Here is a 19,997-nt window from a genome sequence, read left to right as displayed (position 1 = left end):
AATATACTGCATCTTGGTTACAAGTCTAATAGTTTTACTACATCCAGGCATTTGTGCTGATAGAGTGAAGTAACCTCAAACTCACTCACACACATTCACAAATGTGATCAGAGCAGTAGGTTAAAAGTAGAAAGATGGTTTATGCTGACTGTAGTGCTTTTAGCCTGGCCCTGATCATAACATGCCCCTTATCTTACAATACATTGACAAGACTAACACGTGGAAGGAAAGTGTTTCTTTATTCAAAGCAACAATACATTACATCTTTGTCTAACAAATGTACAAAATAGCCAACAAATAGAAAACAAATTATACAGTGTGTGTGTGTGTGTGTAAACTATTCACATCCAAATGGTTCACATTGATTCCATGTAACAACGGTAGGAAGATTCCTGTGCTTTTATTTAAAACATAAGGATGGGTGTTACATACAGTCTGAAGCTGTATCGTCACACACACAGAAATGAGTGGTATGTGCTGCACAAAATTAACATTTGTCATTGTAATTTACAATAGTAACAATTCAAAGAAAGTTAACAAGGCACTAGTGTGGATTCAACTCAGAGTCCAGACTAAACTTGTGGTGGTCACATTCTTATAGTGGACGTACACAACAGCAGTGCAACGTTTTAGTGCTGTGGCTTCTTGAATGGGTGTGGCATGTGGATGGAATATTAATTACATAACAGCCACTCACCCTCTAGCCTAGCCTACATGGGACAGCTATCAGGATTAACAAAATGTAATCAGTATTATTCAATCGGGATGTTTTGGTTCTAACCAAATGCTCCTGAGAAAGTTCACCTGGGTCACGTTCAGTGGGGTGCAACGTTACAGAACGTTCAGATAAAAATATATTATGTAGAACAAACTCATGTAGAATAAGGTTTCATGACAGGTGTATAAAAGGCATTTATATCTGCAGCGTTCAGAACATTGCACCCTTCTGAACACAACCCTGATATTGAGGTCTGCTGTACATCTACAAACCAGCTGAAAAACCACAAACCATCCAAGGTTTACATTTTTTTCCCTCAACTGCATACTTATTCACATTTTCACAAGAGCAGAAACACATGGGCATCCAAATAAATTATTAAAATTACTTTCTGAAAGCCTTCTAATTGAAAAAATATATATCTAAATTAAACTAAAAACCATAAAAAGTACACAAGGCACTGTGCAAAAAGTAAAAATATTTCATGGATTCCTTACATTGGCATTCACTTCTATCAAAACATTGGTTCTCATCTGCTGCGCTCATCACACCATTGGCTCACATCTGCTGTGATTGGCTTGTCAATCGAAGGGCTACGCAGTACACAGTGAGGAATGCAGTAGAACTTCTAACTTAATCACAGTAAACCCAGCACCAACATTAAGGAAGAATAAAGAACTACCAAACTGAAAACAGAACCCCACATAAACCCCAGTCCACCAGTTGTCTCCCAGTGTTGCTGATGGTTGGGAACCATTTTCTTCCTCCACAGCGCAGTGCCGACAGTTGAACTTTAATAAGAATTTGTTCTTGACTGACTTGCCAAGTTAAATTAAAATGAAAACATCCATCTACCTGGTACCACACTATTAAAGGCCCTGGGACTTGAACCATTGTTGCTCTTAGTAACAAGTCTGTGCATGAGTCGTCCCTTTAGCAACACCCCTGGTTACGAGAGAGTCCTCAGAGGCGTGTCCCTGTAGCCTTTACAACCCCAGGCTTCAGAGGGCGTAGTGAGGTCGCCAGGTGTGACGGTGTCACTGCAGAATTGCTGTTCTGTTGGTTACAAATTTCTGCTGAAGCAGCGACAGAGAACTGCGGAGCTATGGGGAAAAGAGGAAAAAAACTGTCATTGTCTGTACAGACACACAAACACCTGCAGGAGGAATTCGGGAGCCTGTAACACAAACATAGCTGGTCGTTTGACTGACCTGCTCCAATAGGTTGATGGAGTCCTGCAGCACTGCTTTCAGCAGCAAAGTCTCCTCTCTGGTCCTGTATGTTGGAGCCGGTTCAGGAAAGAAGTCAGTGGCAAAACTGAGGAGACAGACATAGTCAGCAGGAAGAGAGAGAGAATTCCACAACAACCCGATCCTGTCAGATCAGTGATTACTCCAAGAAATGGTGAAAGAAAGTTTTTCCTGACTTGGATGCATGCTAAGGGGATGTGGCTGACCTGCAAACCGATATACTGTATTTATTTTCTTATTGATTATAATTGTTAGGGTGAGGTGTTTGGTTAAGTTTAGGTTATAGATTGTCTGGCGTTTCCTACTAGCACTGACTTTGCTGATAGCTTCTTTATTGAGGAAAAATGTACTGACTATGACATGTGGTTGTCTCACCTAGCTATCTTAAGATGAATACACTAAGTCGCTCTGGATAAGAGTGTCTGGTAAATGACTAAAATATCAAATGTAATGTGAAAAGTGCAGGCCTTCACCCGGTGTGCAGCAGCCTACCTGCTCTTGGTCCTCTCCCGGAGGTGGTGCTTGGTGCTCAGGTACATGCGGTTGGCCACATCCTCCATGGCCCACAGCTTAAAGAACAGCCCCAGGTTCAGTACTGTTAGGATCAGCAGACTGGGAACACACAGCCAGAGAAAGAGGCTGTGAGGTTTCTGATTACCTGGCTAAGATCAACACACACCTGGCTAATATACTGCACCTAAGTACTGTTTGAGCTCATGAAGCAGAATGTACTCATAGCAAGCGGTACAGGAGCGCCAAGTCTAGGTCCAAGAGGCTTCTAAACAGCTTCTACTTCCAAGCCATAAGACTCCTGAACATTTAATCAAATGGCTACCCAGACTATTTGCATTGCCCCCCTCTTTTATACTGCTGCTACGCTGTTATTATCTATGCATAGTAACTTTACTATGCATAACTCTACCTACATGTAAATATTACTAGTGATGCACCGATATGAGATTTTTGGCCGATACCGATATCCAATATGTTCCTTGCCAAAAAAAACGATACCGATATTTACAATTTTAGCCTTTTAAGCATTCTAGTACAATTAAATAGTTAACACACACACACACACACACAGATGCAGCGGTCTAAGGCACTACATCTCAGTGCAAGAGGCGTCACTACAGTCCCTGGTTCGAATCCAGGCTGTATCACATCCGGCCGTGATTGGGAGTCCCATAGTGCGGCGCACAATTGGCCCAGCGTCGTCCAGGGCCATCATTGTAAATAAGAATTAGTTCTTTACTGACTTGCCTAGATAAATAACAGGTTACACACACCACACTGACCAAAAAGTTATTTTGTTGGCATTTACGTATGCCCCCATTACCAGTAAAACATAATCAAAACCTATTTATTTCACTTACTTGCTGTGCTGTTTCGTTGTTCAGTCATTTAATTCTCAACCAGGATTTCATGTAACGCCGTTTGAGTCGTGTCAAATAACACGACATCTGTATCAGTAGCTATAGTTAGCTAGCTAACTATATAGCAAGGTGTCATCTAAAATAACCCTAATTTATAAGACAGTTCTTATTTGATTCATGGTGGTCGGACCAAACTATGTGAAGCTAGCCACAATAGTGGACTTTGCAGTTAGCCTTCAAAATAAAAGTATGGCATCATTCTACTATGTATTCATTTGGATTACTGTCAATGACTAGCTTCACAACACATAACCCGGTGCGGTAGAGCCTCACTAGCCAGATGAAGCTAGCTGGCTGCTTATAACGTTAGCTTTGGGCAACAGGGTTAAGTTGCTGACTAGCGATTTATTTTCATGAACTGAAGTTCAATTTCAATAGGCGAACAACAAGTGGCAACCCAGCTAATACTTACTCACAAGGATTCCTAAATCATTGCTAAGAATAATGAAAATGACTGCAGGTTCTACTGGTTATTGTTTTCAGGCTGGTTGTATTGGTGCTAGCTAAGTACCAAGCGAAAGCTAGCTAGCTACCCCAGAAGTTGCGGATGAACATATGATGCTTTATTACCAACGAGGTATTGTAAAGATATCGTTCGTGGCTGGTGTTTGCAGACTTTTTTGTACAGCTTTGACACGCAAAAACCCAAACGGCATTCCATAGTATGTATGTCATGAAGCTAATAGCAGTGACGTTATTACTGTGTAACTCCGGTAGAGCAACGTCTGAAAAATAGCGCACTTGGTAGTGTGTACCGGCACTCGACCAGTCGGCGAAAGCCAACATCACTCACGACAGAGAACAGTTGATAGTCAAGGGTAATGAATACCATTATCTTGGCTTTAATGGATTTCGCCTTTGAGTTGTCTCGCTGAAATTTTGTTACTCTTTCAATTAACTGCTCGATCCACACAGCAGACATTGTGGGCTAGTTTAGGAATGCTGTGTTGCACATGTAGCGCAACATTTTACGTGGCGTCATTACTTCATGTACCTATGTTATTTAGGTATGCACATCAGTTTAGTCATCGGTTTTGCACATCGGGGCGTTAAACTAGACATCGGCCAATACCGATGTTGGCATTTTAGCTCATATCTGCCGATTCCGATATGTTCACCGATATATCATGCATCCCTACATATTACCTCGACTAACCGGTGCCCCCGCACATTGACTCTGTACCGGTACCCCCTGTATATAGCCTCGCTATTGTTATTTTACTGCTGCTCTTTAATTATTTGTAAATTTTATTTCTTATTCTTTTTAGGTATTTTATTTTTAAACTGCATTGTTGGTTAAGGGCTTGTAAGTAAGCATTTCACTAAGGTCTCCACCTGTTGTATTTGGCGCAGGTGACAAATAACATTTGATTTGAAGAAAGTACACAAACAATAGAAAAGGTTCATGAAGATTTACAGCTATACTGTTTGAGTGTTGACTGGTGGTGTCGACTTACATGATGCTCATCCCAGCTATGATGGTAGAGATGTTCCATCGAGGTGGACCCTTCATATCTATGGGATCTGACACACAACCCGGGAGAGAGCGGAACAGCTTGAACGGAAGACATATGACTGTGTGTCTATTGTAGGCCATTTGACTGATTGAGTGTTTGTGCAATTCACTCATATAGTACGTGTAATGTTATCCATGTGTCAGAAGATGGTTGTTAAATAAACAGAACATGTATGTACCCGTCTTGCCCTCTCTGTGAGGGTCTAGGTCGGGCTCGCATTGCTTGCTGGGCTTCAGGTGCTCCTGTAGTGTCCGACTGAACGTCCTCCTCCGCCAATGACGCATCCCGCCAATCATCTTACCGGGGTCTCCGCATCCCTGGTTCAGCTCCGCCTCCTCTTCCATCAGCTCAGATTCTGTGATAACATAGGGTCAAATGAAAAGTTGGGTCAAATGGCTTGGAAGACAGGGGTCAATAGATGACTAGAAGTGGTAGGGGTGATGTAGAGAGGACTGCCGGGCAGTCTGTAGGGAGGTTGGGTGCTAATCGACATCTCATGAGGAGAGTTGGACTGTCAGTGTGAGTGCAGGGCTTTGATTCAGATCTAATCTAACGAGACTGGAGAGGGTGAGTAAGAGAAGAGCAGAGGAAGGGTAGGGAGATTGGTCGTTATACAGTATAGGAGAGAGGGAGCTGGACAGAAACCAGTGAAGCACCAACATACAAAGAGAGCATGGGCCTATTATGGCTAACCCAACACTCACAGGCAGAGAGACTAATTGGAGATTGAGAAGTGGGGAAGCAGGAAGACAGGCCCTCAGAGGAAGATACACTCAGAGAGATCAGCCAAACAAGGAGGAGAGACTTGAAGAACTACATTGAAAGAGGGGACAAGACAGACAGATATTCTTAAAGATGGAGTGGAAAGAGAGATATAGAGAAGGGTGAAGAGATCTCCAGGGCTGCAGCAGCCTACTGCCCACCCAGGTGTCTGAAGTAGTCCTCCAGGCCACTCCAGGAGTTCTTGGTGATGAAGGACTTGACCAGCCCCCACGGCTGCTTCTTGTACTTCACATCAGTGTACACCCTGAACACACAACACATCAGTGTACACCCTGAACACACAACACATCAGTGTACACCCTGAACACACACAACACCAACACATCAGTGTACACCCTGAACACACACAACACCAGCACATCAGTGTACACCCTGAACACACACAACACCAGCACATCAGTGTACACCCTGAACACACACAACACCAGCACATCAGTGTACACCCTGAACACACACAACACATCAGTGTACACCCTGAACACACACAACACCAGCACATCAGTGTACACCCTGAACACACACAACACCAGCACATCAGTGTACACAACACCAGCACATCAGTGTACACCCTGAACACACAACACCAGCACATCAACTCTACAGTTGTAATTGAATAGTAATCAAATTATCTATATTCACATTCTGTAATGGGTAATTAGTAACCACAAACTCTGAAGTACCAAACATTTAGTATTTATTAAAAGAAGTCTGTCAACTGCTGGACACAGCAAATAAGCGCTATGAAGTCACAGACCTAGGATATGAGAATAGAAGGCTTTATGCCACTAGAGGAATGACTCCAATAAAGCTGGATACTGTCCTGGAGGGCTGTTCAGACAGCACTGCTGATTTTCACTCTGACCAAAAGCTATCAGGGAGAAGGGAACCAACAACACACCGGCCTGCAATAGTAATTGACCTTTCCTAGGGGATATTGATTAGTCTTTGACACACAAAACCATGTAACAGGCACATCGCACTGAACAAAGAGACTGTGAGCGCAGCGAGAAGCTCAACCCCAATACCCTGAAAGTCTTTACCCTAAAGTAAACTGAGCAGATAACAATGTCGAAAGGCTGTGATGTCTCTGCTGCTCACCTGAGTCGACATTTGCGTTTGGAATGGCGGATGATACAGTAGCGGTTCTGAGTGTAGAAGTAGTCGTGGTACGGGACGTCGTGTGTGTAGACCTCCGAGTCGACGAGGTAGTACTGACCTTCCCTGAACTCCTTGTACAGGATCTGACAGGACAACAGAGGAGTTACACACACTCTGGAGAAAAGACATTCCACACACCTGCACACACACACACTACTAAAAATCCGCCACACGCAGTGCAAACCTGGGCTCACCTGGTTCTCCGTGGCGGTGGAGAACTTGCCCACCAGAGGGTTGGTGATGGTGATGGTGTAGTTGAGACTCCTCTTCATGGAGCCGGACGCGTCACTCTGCCACCGTGTAAGGATGGCATCTGACGACAATCACACATGTGTTTTGTGTTAACCTATCTACTACTTTATTTGGTACCACATTAGAACAACGCTCGGACAGTCTCATTTAAAAATAGCTTGTGAGGAGTGAGGACTAGTCCATCTTAATCAGAGGAGAGGACTGTGGCTTATAACAGGGTGGATGGGGAGATGACTCACTGGTGATCTTCCTGGCATTCATGAATCTTCGTATGAAGTGGGATTCGGTAAAGAGCAGTTCAAACATCTTTTCTGCACTGATGTTGAAGACCGTGTTCACATAGAGCCTGCCATGCTGCTGGGAGACACTCACCCTCTCCTCTACAGGAGAGGCAGGGGGAAAGATGGGGGGGTTAGCATGATCTCAGAGGAATGCCTCTACAAACACATTTAACAGGTCACTAGCATAAAACAAAACAATCACTTTAAAGTAGAATGCATTTAACAAACACATTTGAGGATCAATAGTACTACCACGCACATGCCTGTTGGGTAGAACCAATGAACACACACAGTGGGGTTAGTTCTCACCCTCCTCTGCACTCTCCGAGCCGCTCTGTTCAGAGAAGCGGTCCAAGTTAGAGTTGAGGTCCAGAGAAAGCTCAGAGCGCTTGGAGACCCGCTCTGGGGCAGAGCGGTCGAGGGACGGGTCAGGAGTGCACCGAGACGAGGTGCTGCAAGCATCATCCTGTAGGACACACAATGGCAATGTCACTCTTCCCTGACTATGGAAGCCTTGCTATAAATGCCATCAATCTGACTGGTCATTCACTTGCAATACTCATTAGACAATGAAGAGAATATGTGGAGACAACATGACTAAGGCGATTACTTGATATCATCCAAGCCTTGTGAGAATTTGTATTTAACCTTTATTTTGACAGGAAGTCAATGCTGAGAGATGTCTATTTTCCAGATGAGGCCTGTATAGCACCACAATACACATGAAAATACAATAATCACATTAAACTACACATTTATATAGAGTTTATTATACACAACAAGCAAAACACAATCACATTCTTCAGTAAAAAGGTCCCCTAACAACCTTCTGAAACGCTCTAGAGGCGTTAATTTTAAACTGTATTGTAGATCATTCCACACGTAAGGTGCAAGGAAATTATAGGCTGATTTACCTAATTCTCTAGACACCAAAGGAGTCTCCAGAGTTAACCAACCCTGTGAACGGGTTTGATAACTTGTCATTTTAAATCTTAACAGTGATGTTAGAAAAGTCTGAAGTTTGTGGAGCAGGGCTTTGTCAACAAAAAGAGTAATATGTGATCTATGTGACTTCAAAGAGGTGTCGTACTGTGTTTCCTGAGTTGATGGAGCTCTGTCCGAGGGGTGAGGGTAGGTCCTCTCCCTGGGGTGCAGTGGGCTCAAAGGAGCCCTGATCCCCCGGCTGGAGGCGCAGAGTAGACGGCCTCCCAGAGTCCTCTCCACCAGGCCTCACGGTCATGCTGCCACGGACCAGGTGGGTAAACAGGTTGCAGAAATGTGTCAGTTAGACAGATGTAGGTGAGTGCATGTTGTTCTTTGTGCAGTCCGAGAGAGAGAGAGAGCGATCCAGGTGTGTGTGAGTGGTCATCCTCACCTGGTGTGTTTCTGCGTGGTTGATTCTGCTGATGTCTGTAGACTTTCTATCTCTACAATCCTCAGGCCCAGGTCATTGCCATAGTGCTGCTTGACCATCTGCCACAGCGCCAAACTACTCAGTGGCTAGGAGAGAGGGAGAGGAGCTTGGTACACAGCAAACAGTGGCACTTGAATAGATTTCTGTTATCATGGAAAAGCAACTGCTTTCCTGGTAGTGTCACCACCAATCAGATTTTTGTAGGTTATAACGTGCGAAAGCTCAATCAAAATAAAAATTATAAGGATGAATTCCTCTGTCTGGCTTCCAGTAACATGATAACTATCTTCCACCTGTGCATGAATCCCACACCGCCTCCAGTATCCTAGTTTCAATGAAACAAAACAGCCCTAACCTGCTCCTTACTCAACCACACTGATGTCACGAGACTAAAAAACAAAACAATACATGCAGTGTGGATTACATTTAGATCCACCTTTGATTGAAATTAAAATTATGACCAGACAATTTTTTTTTAAATACAATTTTAAACAAAAATATGGCTGGTACCTTGCTCATAGTGAAATTGTACACTGTAGCTATTGACTAATAGCTACAAAACATAATGTTTATGGACACCATGATGCGCCCCCCCCCCCCCCCCCAAAAAAGAAAAAACAAGTTATTTAAAAAATACGTGAATGGGGGAAAGGGGTGAGTAATAAGGAAATGTAGATTACTTAAAAAATCTTTTGAGAGATTGAACAATCGTTGATCACTTACGAGTCAAAAGAAAACAATTTAATATTATTTCCCATGCAACAGAATCTAGTCAAGAAAGCGGCCATATGGAACCACGGTTTCTTTAGCCTAATCCAAACTGTGCACAGCTAATCATAATTTAGATCAAAATCTGTCACTTGCTGCCAATCAAGTAATAAAGGCCATTTTAAAAGTTGTTTTACTTACTTTGTAGCTATTTCGCTCTTTCCCAACAGTTGTTACGTATACCTGCCTGGTAGCTGGACTGAACTATAACCTGTGCGCCGTCACAAAGCAATCAGGAAGTTAGGCGCTCCGCCCATTTATGGAAAGGTACATAGCTTCGATAAAAGCTCTATTAGATGCCAAGCTCGTGAACGTTCAGTGGCAACGGAAATCAGATATGTTGCCCTGAAGAATGGCGAGGTAACGAAACGACAGCGCTTTCTCGGGGGCAGGGTGTGTGTCTTATGCAAATTAACCTTCATAGCCGCACCTTTGAGGGGTCATTGAACCTTACCTTCATTCGCTAACTCCCGAGCCACACCAGTGTTATTGTGGGGTTGTTTTGACAGCTTCATTCCCTTGGTCCACAGTCTTCCATATTGCCCCTATAAGTTGCATTCATTCTAGGTCCTAATAAGTTTTACTTTTATCTCAACTTTGCTATCAAAAGAACTAGTATGTTATAAGAAACAAAACATTATGAATATTCAGCCTGCCACTTCCCCTTGTATATAACATAAGAACTGAATGCCATGGTAACCTCGTTTAGGGACATGGGGCCAGTCTGGGGGCATGGTGTTTACCCAGGACTGATTAGATAAGAACAGTCAGCCAGGGTAATGTCACAGAAGCCTTGCATACTACATAAAAATCTGGATAGGTTGCATGAAATGACAGACTAGCGCTATGATAACCATCACCATTGATACTTGGTTAGCTAGTAGTTGGCGTCCATGCAACTGGAACAATGGGAGAATCTCAATTGCATACTCTTCAGGTCCTCCCTCCATGCCTCATTCTCAACACCCATTGGAGGAGAAGGTCAGTGGGTATGGGACCTCTGGCTTTTCCATCCAATGGGTTTTGAGAAGGAGGCGAGGGGACGCAATAAAGATTCTCCCAGAGCCATTCAATGAGATATTCCCATTTGGGCAAAATACTGTCCTTTCCTCGACTCCTTCGTCCTCTCTCCTCCGTGATCCGGAAACCAATAAGTGGTCGAGGAGAGTGTCAATTAGTTAGTAGGCGAATGGAGGCGCTTCCTCCTGCTGAGGAAGCACAGGAGTATTCTACCGCAGTCCTTTGCGGAAGAGTTTAGAGATCCGCCACAACCCCTTTGAATCAGCTGTTTTTACTCGGAGGAGAAAAGCATGCACATATTTAAAAATGATATGCTACTTATCTTTTTATCTATAAAATGTCACAACTAGGCCTCCCGAGTGGCGCAGTGGTCTAAGGCACTGCATCGCAGTGCTTGCTGTGCCACTAGAGATTCTGGGTTCGAGCCCAGGCTCTGTTGCAGCAGGCCGTGACCGGGAGGCTCATGGGGCGGCGCACAATTGGGCCAGCGTCGTCCGGGTTAGGGGAGGGTTTGGCCGGCAGGGATATCCTTGTCTCATCACGCACTAGCGACTCCTGTGGCGGGCAGGGCGCAGTGCATGCTGACATGGTCGCCAGGTGTACGGTGTTTCCGCCGACACATTGGTGCGGCTGGCTTCCGGGTCGGATGGGCATTGTGTCAAGAAGCAGTGCGGCTTGGTTGGGTTGTGTTTCGGAGGAGGCATGGCTCTCGACCTTCGCCTCTCCCGAGTCCGTACGGGAGTTGCAGCGATGAGACAAGACTGTAACTACTACCAATTGGATACCACGAAATTGGGGAGAAAAAAGGGGTGACATTTTTTTAAATATATATAAAAATTCACAACTAGCTACATGTGTTTTTACTACCCTACACATTTCATTAGGTACTCCACCCCTGCAAACGTCATTTGCATGATGATGCGCGAGTGAAGGATAGTCATTTCATACAAGTGCATTTGTTTCCACATTTCCTCTCCTTGGTTACCTTTGACATTTTTCAAAAGGAGGGGAGGACGGAGGAGTAGAGTAAACCAATTGAGATTCTCCCCAGTTTAGCTTATTACCATACTATTGTCCTATTATTTCCTTATTAGCAAGAGTAGGATTGAGTGAGGGGAAGACGATCCTAGATCTGTGCTTAGCGTAACTCCTACTGTTCATATACAGTGGGGCAAAAAAGTATTTAGTGGGCCACCAATTGTGCAAGTTCTCCCACTTAAAAAGATGAGGCCTGTAATTTTCATCATAGGTACACTTCAACTATGACAGACAAAATTAGAAGAAAAAAATCCAGAAAATCACATTGTAGGATTTTAAATGAATTTATTTGCAAATGATGGTGGAAAATAAGTATTTGGTCACATACAAACAAGCAAGATTTCTGGCTCTCACAGACCTGTAACTTCTTCTTTAAGAGGCTCCTCTGTCCTCCACTCGTTACCTGTATTAATGGCACCTGTTTGAACTTGTTATCAGTATAAAAGACACCTGTCCACAACCTCAAACAGTCACACTCCAAACTCCACTATGGCCAAGACCAAAGAGCTGTCAAAGGACACCAGAAACAAAATTGTAGACCTGCACCAGGCTGGGAAGACTGAATCTGCAATAGGTAAGCAGCTTGGTTTGAAGAAATCAACTGTGGGAGCAATTATTAGGAAATGGAAGACATACAAGACCACTGATAATCTCCCTCGATCTGGGGCTCCACGCAAGATCTCACCCCGTGGGGTCAAAATGATCACAAGAACGGTGAGCAAAAATCCCAGAACCACACGGGGGGACCTAGTGAATGACCTGCAGAGAGCTGGGACCAAAGTAACAAAGCCTACCATCAGTAACACACTACGCCGCCAGGGACTCAAATCCTGCAGTGCCAGACGTGTCCCCCTGCTTAAGCCAGTACATGTCCAGGCCCGTCTGAAGTTTGCTAGAGAGCATTTGGATGATCCAGAAGAAGATTGGGAGAATGTCATATGGTCAGATGAAACCAAAATAGAACTTTTTGGTAAAAACTCAACTCGTCGTGTTTGGAGGACAAAGAATGCTGAGTTGCATCCAAAGAACACCATACCTACTGTGAAGCATGGGGGTGGAAACATCATGCTTTGGGGCTGTTTTGCTGTTTTCTGCAAAGGGACCAGGACGACTGATCCGTGTAAAGGAAAGAATGAATGGGGCCATGTATTTTGAGTGAAAACCTCCTTCCATCAGCAAGGGCATTGAAGATGAAACGTGGCTGGGTCTTTCAGCATAACAATGATCCCAAACACACCGCCCGGGCAACGAAGGAGTGGCTTCGTAAGAAGCATTTCAAGGTCCTGGAGTGGCCTAGCCAGTCTCCAGATCTCAACCCCATAGAAAATCTTTGGAGGGAGTTGAAAGTCCGTGTTGCCCAGCAACAGCCCCAAAACATCACTGCTCTAGAGGAGATCTGCATGGAGGAATGGGCCAAAATACCAGCAACAGTGTGTGAAAACCTTGTGAAGACTTACAGAAAACGTTTGACCTCTGTCATTGCCAACAAAGGGTATATAACAAAGTATTGAGATAAACTTTTGTTATTGACCAAATACTTATTTTCCACCATAATTTGCAAATAAATTCATTAAAAATCCTACAATGTGATTTTCTGGATTTTTTTTCTCATTTTGTCTGTCATAGTTGAAGTGTACCTATGATGAAAATTACAGGCCTCTCTCATCTTTTTAAGTGGGAGAACTTGCACAATTGGTGTCTGACTAAATACTTTTTTGCCCCACTGTAAATATCCGTGTCATAGAAATGCCCTTCTTTAATCCCAGCCCCCATCCCCGCAGGAGGCCTTTTGTCTTTTGGTAGGCCAATATTGTAAATAAGAATTTGTTCTTAACTGAAATAAAGGTTCAATAAAAAATTTAAATATAAAAAAAGTTGTGCACTTTATGGGGAATAGGTTGGCATTTGGGATGCACCCCAGTGAGTGAGGTTATGAAGTCGCTGAACTGTGCCTCACTTTGTCCATCAGAGTGTTCTGCCACATCCGGAACACTCCCTGGTAACTCTTCTCTCTGGCTGAGAAGGAAGTGAAGAACAACTGTAGGGAAGAGAGCGACAGAAGCTTGTAAATATTATTGCAGTGATAACCATCCATTGGTTTGCATTTAGGACAGACAGAAGGGATGAGTAACATGTTATTTTGTCAGTGCTGCAGCTGTAGGCCTACTCCTGAGGGGTTAAACCATGAAAAGCACAGGGTCTCTTAGCTCTGGTCCAGGGCGTTAGTGCAACTGTCCAGGGATATTAAACAGAACCCAGGTGGTGTTTGAGTGACTATACTGTACCTTCTCTGAGTCTGTGCAGATCTGAATGGCGTTGGGGATCAGCCGTGCTGTCTTCTCTCTGTACATGGCCTTGATGTCCCTCAGAGTCAAGGCTATCTACGACCATATAGCACAGTGATGACCTCCAGAGTCAAGGCTATCTACGACAATATAGCACAGTGATGACCTCCAGAGTCAAGGCTATCTACGACCAGAGCCATATATTAAGAGAGTTCTGCCAGCTTTTTGAACAGCTGTCATGTTGGCACCTTTATTCTCTACATGTTTGTGCTGTAACAATACGAGAGCGCCTCTGACAGTTCCCTATGAAATGACCCGCTGTAAACAAGCAAAACAGAGCAGTGACTTTAACAGACATTTTTATTGATTAGCATTGGGGATAATGTGTATCCAAGTCAACAAATTGCACATCTGCTTTCACTGTGAAAACTATCAGCAGTAAACCGCACAAAGCAGAAGCGTTAATTATCACTTAGCAACGGCTATTGAGGAGAAAGCGCCGCTCTATGAACATTCAGAGAGAAGCCGCATTGGCCCAACTCTCTAAATACAGTATATCACCGTCTAAAACCAGAGAACACTGACCACATTTAACACGACCAGAATAATGCAATACAAACACACATTTACAGCATATCATGATCTGATTAATTAATCCCCAAGACAGAAAACTCCTATTATCCATCTCTCCCCCATGTGTGAGCTCACCTTTGTCCCCCGAAACACATTGCTATAGAAACAGAGCCAGTTCTCTGACAGGTAGAGGCGTCCCTGCAGTAGGATGTCTCTCTGGAGGGCACAGGTATAGTCTGGGGAAAGACACGGGACGCACCTTGACACAGGTAAGTATAGTACAGGTGTGCTGGTATATGCAGGTGAGAGAGGTGCCAATGTTTTGGTTTTAAGAGATAATAATAAATTATTATTATTATAAATATTATTATTATTATTAGGGTCCATTTCTGGATGGAGCCTCTCTCTCCCCATCTCTCACACACACACACATAGACACGTAACTCACCCATGATGAGTCTCTCTGACTCAGGCAGTTCTCTGAACAGCTTCTTGAACTCCTCAACCCTCTGTTTGTAGGTGGGGGCCGGTAGGGCTTGGGGGGCGGCCAGACACTGGCCCCGAGGGTCGGACATCTGATTGACGGGCCACAGAGGTAACATTATAATCACAAAGCTAATTTGAATAGTAATTTCTATAGTACAGAGGTCATGCTGGCTAAAACTCTGCTGCATTCAGTTTTTTTTTCATACAGTACCAGTTAAAGTGTTTGTTAGGTGTTAAGCCTGTGTTTAAAAAAAAAAAGTGATTTTCACTGTTGAACTGTGTTTGGGAAATAAAGATAGACATGGTTTTAAAAAGGTAGTGGTCATATTTCATCCAGTATGGGGTAAGTTGTGTCAAGCTACAGAACCAGTCAAAAGTTAGGACACACCTACTCATTCAAGGGTTTATCTTTATTTTTACTATTTTCTACATTGTAGAATAATAGTGAAGACATCAAAACCATGAAATAACACATATGGAATCTTGTAGTAAGCAAAAAAACTGTTAAATCAAAATATATTTTAGATTCTTTAATGTAGCCACCCTTTGCCTTGACAGCTTTGCAGACTCTTGGCATTCTCTCAACCAGCTTCACCTGGAATGCTGTGGTTCAATCTGTGTTTGAAATTCACTTCTCGACTGAGGGACATTACAGGTAATTGTATGTTTGGGCTACAGAGACAAGGTAGTCATTCAGAAATCATGTTAAACAGTCTATGCAACTTATTATATGACTTGTTAAGCATATTAGTACTCCTGAACTTATTTAGGCTTGCCATATAAGTGGTGGAATACTTATTGACTCAAGACATTTCAGATTTTAGTTTTTTATTAATTTGTAAAAAAATATATATATATTAAATACCACTTTGACATTATGGGGTAATGTGTGCAGGCCAATGACACAAAATCTCAATTTAATCAATTTTAAATTCAGGCTGTAACAACAATGTGGAAAAGTCAAGGGGTTTGAATACTTTCTAAAGGCAGATTGAGTGGACAAAACATTAGAAACACCTTCCTAATGTAGAGCTGCACCCCCTTTTGCTCTCAGAACAGACTCAATTCATCAGGGTGTCAAAAGTGTTCCAAAGGGATACTGGCCCATGTTGACTCCAATGCTTCCCACAGTTGTGTCAAGTTGGCTGGATGTAATTTGAGTGGTAGACCATTCTTAATACACTTGAGAAACTGTTGAGCGTGGAAAAACCCAGCAGCGTTGCAGTTCTTGACACACTCAAACCGGTGTGCCTGGCACCTACTACCATGCCCCGATCAAAGACACTTAAATATTTTGTCTTGCCCATTCACCATCTAAATGGCACACATACACAATCCATGTCTCAAGTATTGAAAATCCTTATTTAACCTATCTCCTCCCCTTCATCTACACTGATTGAAACGGATTTTAAAAATTACATCAATAAGTGATCATAGACTGACCAGGAGAAATCTATGTCATGGAAAGAGTTCCTAATGTTTTGTACACTCAGTGTGTATATACATATTTATATATTAAAGTGACAGTTGGTCAATACGATCTCGCTATTCAGTAAATACAGAGAAGACCAGGAACTGAACAGTAGCTGAAAAACAGTATCGGCACATGAGCTTTGTATACTGTCACTAGTACATCACGACAAAAGCTAAATGTGATGTCAACATAATAGATGGCAGAATGGGCAGAATGTAATAGAACGTCTTCTCCACTAGAGGGCAGGAACCGTTATTGTCCACACTGTGGAAATGTCTTTGGCTTCACCACATAAAAACAGACATTAAACACCATCAGGAGAAAATCATCCTCAATCTTTAAATAAAACTATACAAAGTACAAAAATGCTACAGTGCAAGTGCAGTTTGAAGTTAGTATACATTACATCATTGGTCTAAAAACCATAGCATCAATAATGCCTAACTAAAGATACATCGTCACCATGCAGTGTTTATGGGTGGGCGAGTAAGCAGACTTTATGACATGTTATACAATGTAGGGGTAAGTGCATGATAGTCACAGATAGGTAAACTGAAGGGCTCTGTATCTTACCTCATGTTCCTCAGAGCTCCACCTGTACTCCCCCATGGAGGCGGTCTCGTCTGTGACGTCACTGCCAACCCCTGACCGGGAAACCTGGTCCATCAGACCCACTGTTCCGCTGACTGGATAGAAGAGATATGTTATGTTACCTGGTAGCTTTAGAAGGTAAACTCCAGCAGTCCCTATAGAATGACTACTGGACTGGACATCTTGCTGCTGTAAAGGGGTCTGTTTATGGCTGGTCTCTACTGAAGAAGGTTACACTTTGCAGACCATGCTAAGAAGTATGAGGAAGGAAATTACATCTTATGCAGGTCCATCTTCTAACCCATATAATTCAATTTGAACACAATGAATTACTTGTTATACTTTGCAATGTTAATGACAATGGATTAGTGATCTACTATTGAATTGAAGTATGTTAGCTCAAAGTTCACTGTAGTCAATTAATAGCATTCTCACATAGATGTTCCTTTGTCCAGGTGTGAAAGGGCAGTGTGGAGTGCAAGTGATTGCATCATCTGTGGATCTGTTGGGGCGGTATGCAAATTGGAGTGGGTCTAGGGGTTCTGGGATAATGGTGATGTGAGCCATGACCAGCCTTTCAAAGCACTTCATGCCTACAGACGTGAGTGTTACGGGTCGGTAGTCATTTAGGCAGGATACCTTAGTGTTCTTGAGCACAGGAACTATGGTGGTCTGCTTGAAACATGTTGGTATTACAGACTCAGTCAGAGAAAGGTTGAAAATGTCAGTGAAGACACTTGCCAGTTGGTTAGCGCATGCTTGGAGTACACGTCCTGGAAATCCGTCTGGCCCTGCGGCCTTGTGAATGTTGACCTGTTTAAAAGGTCTTACTCACATCAGCTGCGAAGAGTGTGATCACACAGTCATCCGGAACAGCTGGTGCTCTCATGCATGTTTCAGTGTTACTTGCCTCGAAGCGAGCATAGAAGTTACTTAGCTCGTTTGGTAGGCTCATGTCACTGGGCAGCTCTCGGCTGTGCTTCCCTTTGTAGTCTGTAATAGTTTGCAAGCCCTCCCACATCCAATGAGCTTCGGAGCCGGTGTAGTACAATTTGATCTTGGTCCTGTATTGACGCTTTGCCTGTTTGATGGTTCGTCGGAGGGCATGGCGGGATTTCTTATAAGCTTCTGGGTTAGAGTCCCACTCCTTGAAAGCGGCAGCTCTACCCTTTAGCTCAGTGCGAATGTTGCCTGTAATCCATGGCTTCTGGCTTCCATTCAATTTTACTTATCCATATTTTAAATTGACATATGGGCATCGTACAGCCCAATGGTCATCACACTGGATAAATGACTAAAAAAGTGACATATCAAGCTCACTTAGATCTTGCTGTGTGTGTACTGTATTTTTATGTTATGTCTGTGAACACATCTTTCTTTGATACTTTAACATTACCTGAACAGCACCACCTCGACAATGGACAAACAGTGCTATTGCAGCTTTTTTCGTTTGCCAAGCAAGGTTCTTGCGCACTCGTTTGGTTCGAACTGAAGCATGCCATTAGGGTAACTGCAGCCTCACTCTACCCGTGATATCAAAGTGCTGTAATGTTTGATAAGGCGAAAATGAAATAAACGATTTGGTATCATTTTCATAAAGGAATTCTGAATAAGTGTGCTTCAAACGTTTTGCTATGAATGCTTCGCAGCTATCGTCTTCATCTGTGCATGAGAGTGCATCCGACTCAGTTTCCCCAAAATAAAATACGCGATACAGTCGTGTTTTTGTATTCCCGTACACAAATTCAGGCCGAAACTGAAGAGCGGATGGTTTGAACGCGGATGGTTTGAATCGCTCACTTGACAGCAGTAATTTACTGCACCTGAATCTCTTCAATGTTTTCGCATTCAGGTCCAACAAGTTCCATTCTGAGCAATTATACAATGGGAAAACAGGTGAAGTTTCGTTCAAATCTAAAAAGGTAGTGTCAAAAAGTGATTGTATTCAAATGGATTTACCCTGCGTCTTCATCATCCACCATGTCGGATCTCTTCGGGGATACTAAATTCGTGATAGGCAAGGCAGTTAAAAGACGGTGCACATTCATAACCTACCTGGAAACGACACAATAGATTTATCTTCGGCACCGAGTTGTATGTGAGTCTGGGATGAATGAAGGTTTGTGAAGTCGCGGATACCTGTAAACATGTCACCACCGGCTCCGTTTGACCGCTCTCAGATCTTATGAACGCAAAACTAAATCAGTAATGTGTACATCTAGGTTTACAAAAAATAAATGTCAGTGGCGTCATATAGCCAATGTGCTACAAATCCATACACCTGGCAACACCTGACCCAGCCCATAAGGGAAAATACCATGAAGGAGATGTCACCATCGTTGTGCTTTGTCCATTACCATTTGCATACTGATGGCTGTCTAATGGGTCTAAAAATAGCCATCATTCTCTGTTCTGTCCCACCCTCACATATCTTGTTCTGGAGGTGCTTTACCGAGTCACAGTTCTCTCTATTCCCATTTCAAATAATGTTCATTGGCAGGCGTGGGGATGCAATATATCAAGCTTTTATATTTTTTTATTTGAGAATGATTTCTTGTATCTGCCCAACTGAAGGCTGAGCCTTCAACCACCTGCATGATGAGCCCTCAAGGAATGGGCCAAAATTCACCCAACTTATTGTGGGAAGCTTGTGGAAGGCTACCCGAAATGTTTGACCCAATTTAAAGGCAATGCTACCAAATACATAGAGTATTTGGGAATGTGATGAAAGAAATACAAATAAAAGCTGAAATAAATCATTCTCTCTACTATTATTCAGACATTTCACATTCTTAAAATAAAGTGGTGATCCTAACTGACCTAAGACAGGGAATTTTTACTAGGACTAAATTCCAGGAATTGCGAAAAACTGAGTTTAAATGTATTTGGTTAAGGTGTATGTAAACTTCCGACTTCAAATGTATGTACATTACAACATTTCAGTCACTAAATGTAG

General features: G+C 43.0%; 1 protein-coding gene across 3 annotated transcripts; it reads right to left on the bottom strand.

Annotated features, from left to right (window-relative positions):
- Positions 1-220: 220 nt before the first annotated feature.
- gramd1c (GRAM domain containing 1c) lies at positions 221-19,308 on the bottom strand. Of its 3 annotated transcripts, none has more exons than XM_071414592.1 (18): positions 19,097-19,308; positions 17,024-17,136; positions 14,939-15,065; positions 14,626-14,726; positions 13,918-14,013; positions 13,590-13,670; positions 8,768-8,892; positions 8,483-8,633; positions 7,702-7,858; positions 7,351-7,491; positions 7,054-7,172; positions 6,800-6,942; positions 5,842-5,945; positions 5,097-5,273; positions 4,859-4,925; positions 2,461-2,580; positions 1,930-1,993; positions 221-1,821 (listed from the first exon to the last, which is right to left on the bottom strand). In XM_071414592.1, exons 1-18 carry the CDS (start codon positions 19,188-19,190, stop codon positions 1,756-1,758), a joined length of 2,046 nt encoding a protein of 681 aa, XP_071270693.1. In that variant the 5' UTR covers positions 19,191-19,308; the 3' UTR covers positions 221-1,755. The 3 variants fall into 3 exon arrangements, with proteins under 3 accessions (XP_071270693.1, XP_071270692.1, XP_071270695.1); XM_071414591.1 differs by having other exon boundaries at positions 1,930-2,035; positions 19,097-19,306; XM_071414594.1 differs by lacking the exon at positions 19,097-19,308 and adding an exon at positions 19,001-19,028 and having other exon boundaries at positions 1,930-2,035.
- Positions 19,309-19,997: the final 689 nt, after the last annotated feature.

This window comes from Salvelinus alpinus, chromosome 8, assembly GCF_045679555.1.
Source record: "Salvelinus alpinus chromosome 8, SLU_Salpinus.1, whole genome shotgun sequence".
Classification (NCBI taxonomy): Eukaryota; Metazoa; Chordata; class Actinopteri; order Salmoniformes; family Salmonidae; genus Salvelinus; species Salvelinus alpinus.
This window is presented reverse-complemented; position numbering and strand designations above follow the sequence as displayed.

Excerpts from the sequence above, each read along its gene's own strand:
- gramd1c (XM_071414591.1), bottom strand. The coding sequence starts at position 19,190 with ATGTTTACAGGTATCCGCGACTTCACAAACCTTCATTCATCCCAGACT. Across the intron at positions 7,173-7,350 it reads GAATGCCAGGAAGATCACCA|ATGCCATCCTTACACGGTGG; the intron begins GTGAGTCATCTC and ends GATTGTCGTCAG. Across the intron at positions 6,943-7,053 it reads CCACCGCCACGGAGAACCAG|ATCCTGTACAAGGAGTTCAG; the intron begins GTGAGCCCAGGT and ends TTGTCCTGTCAG.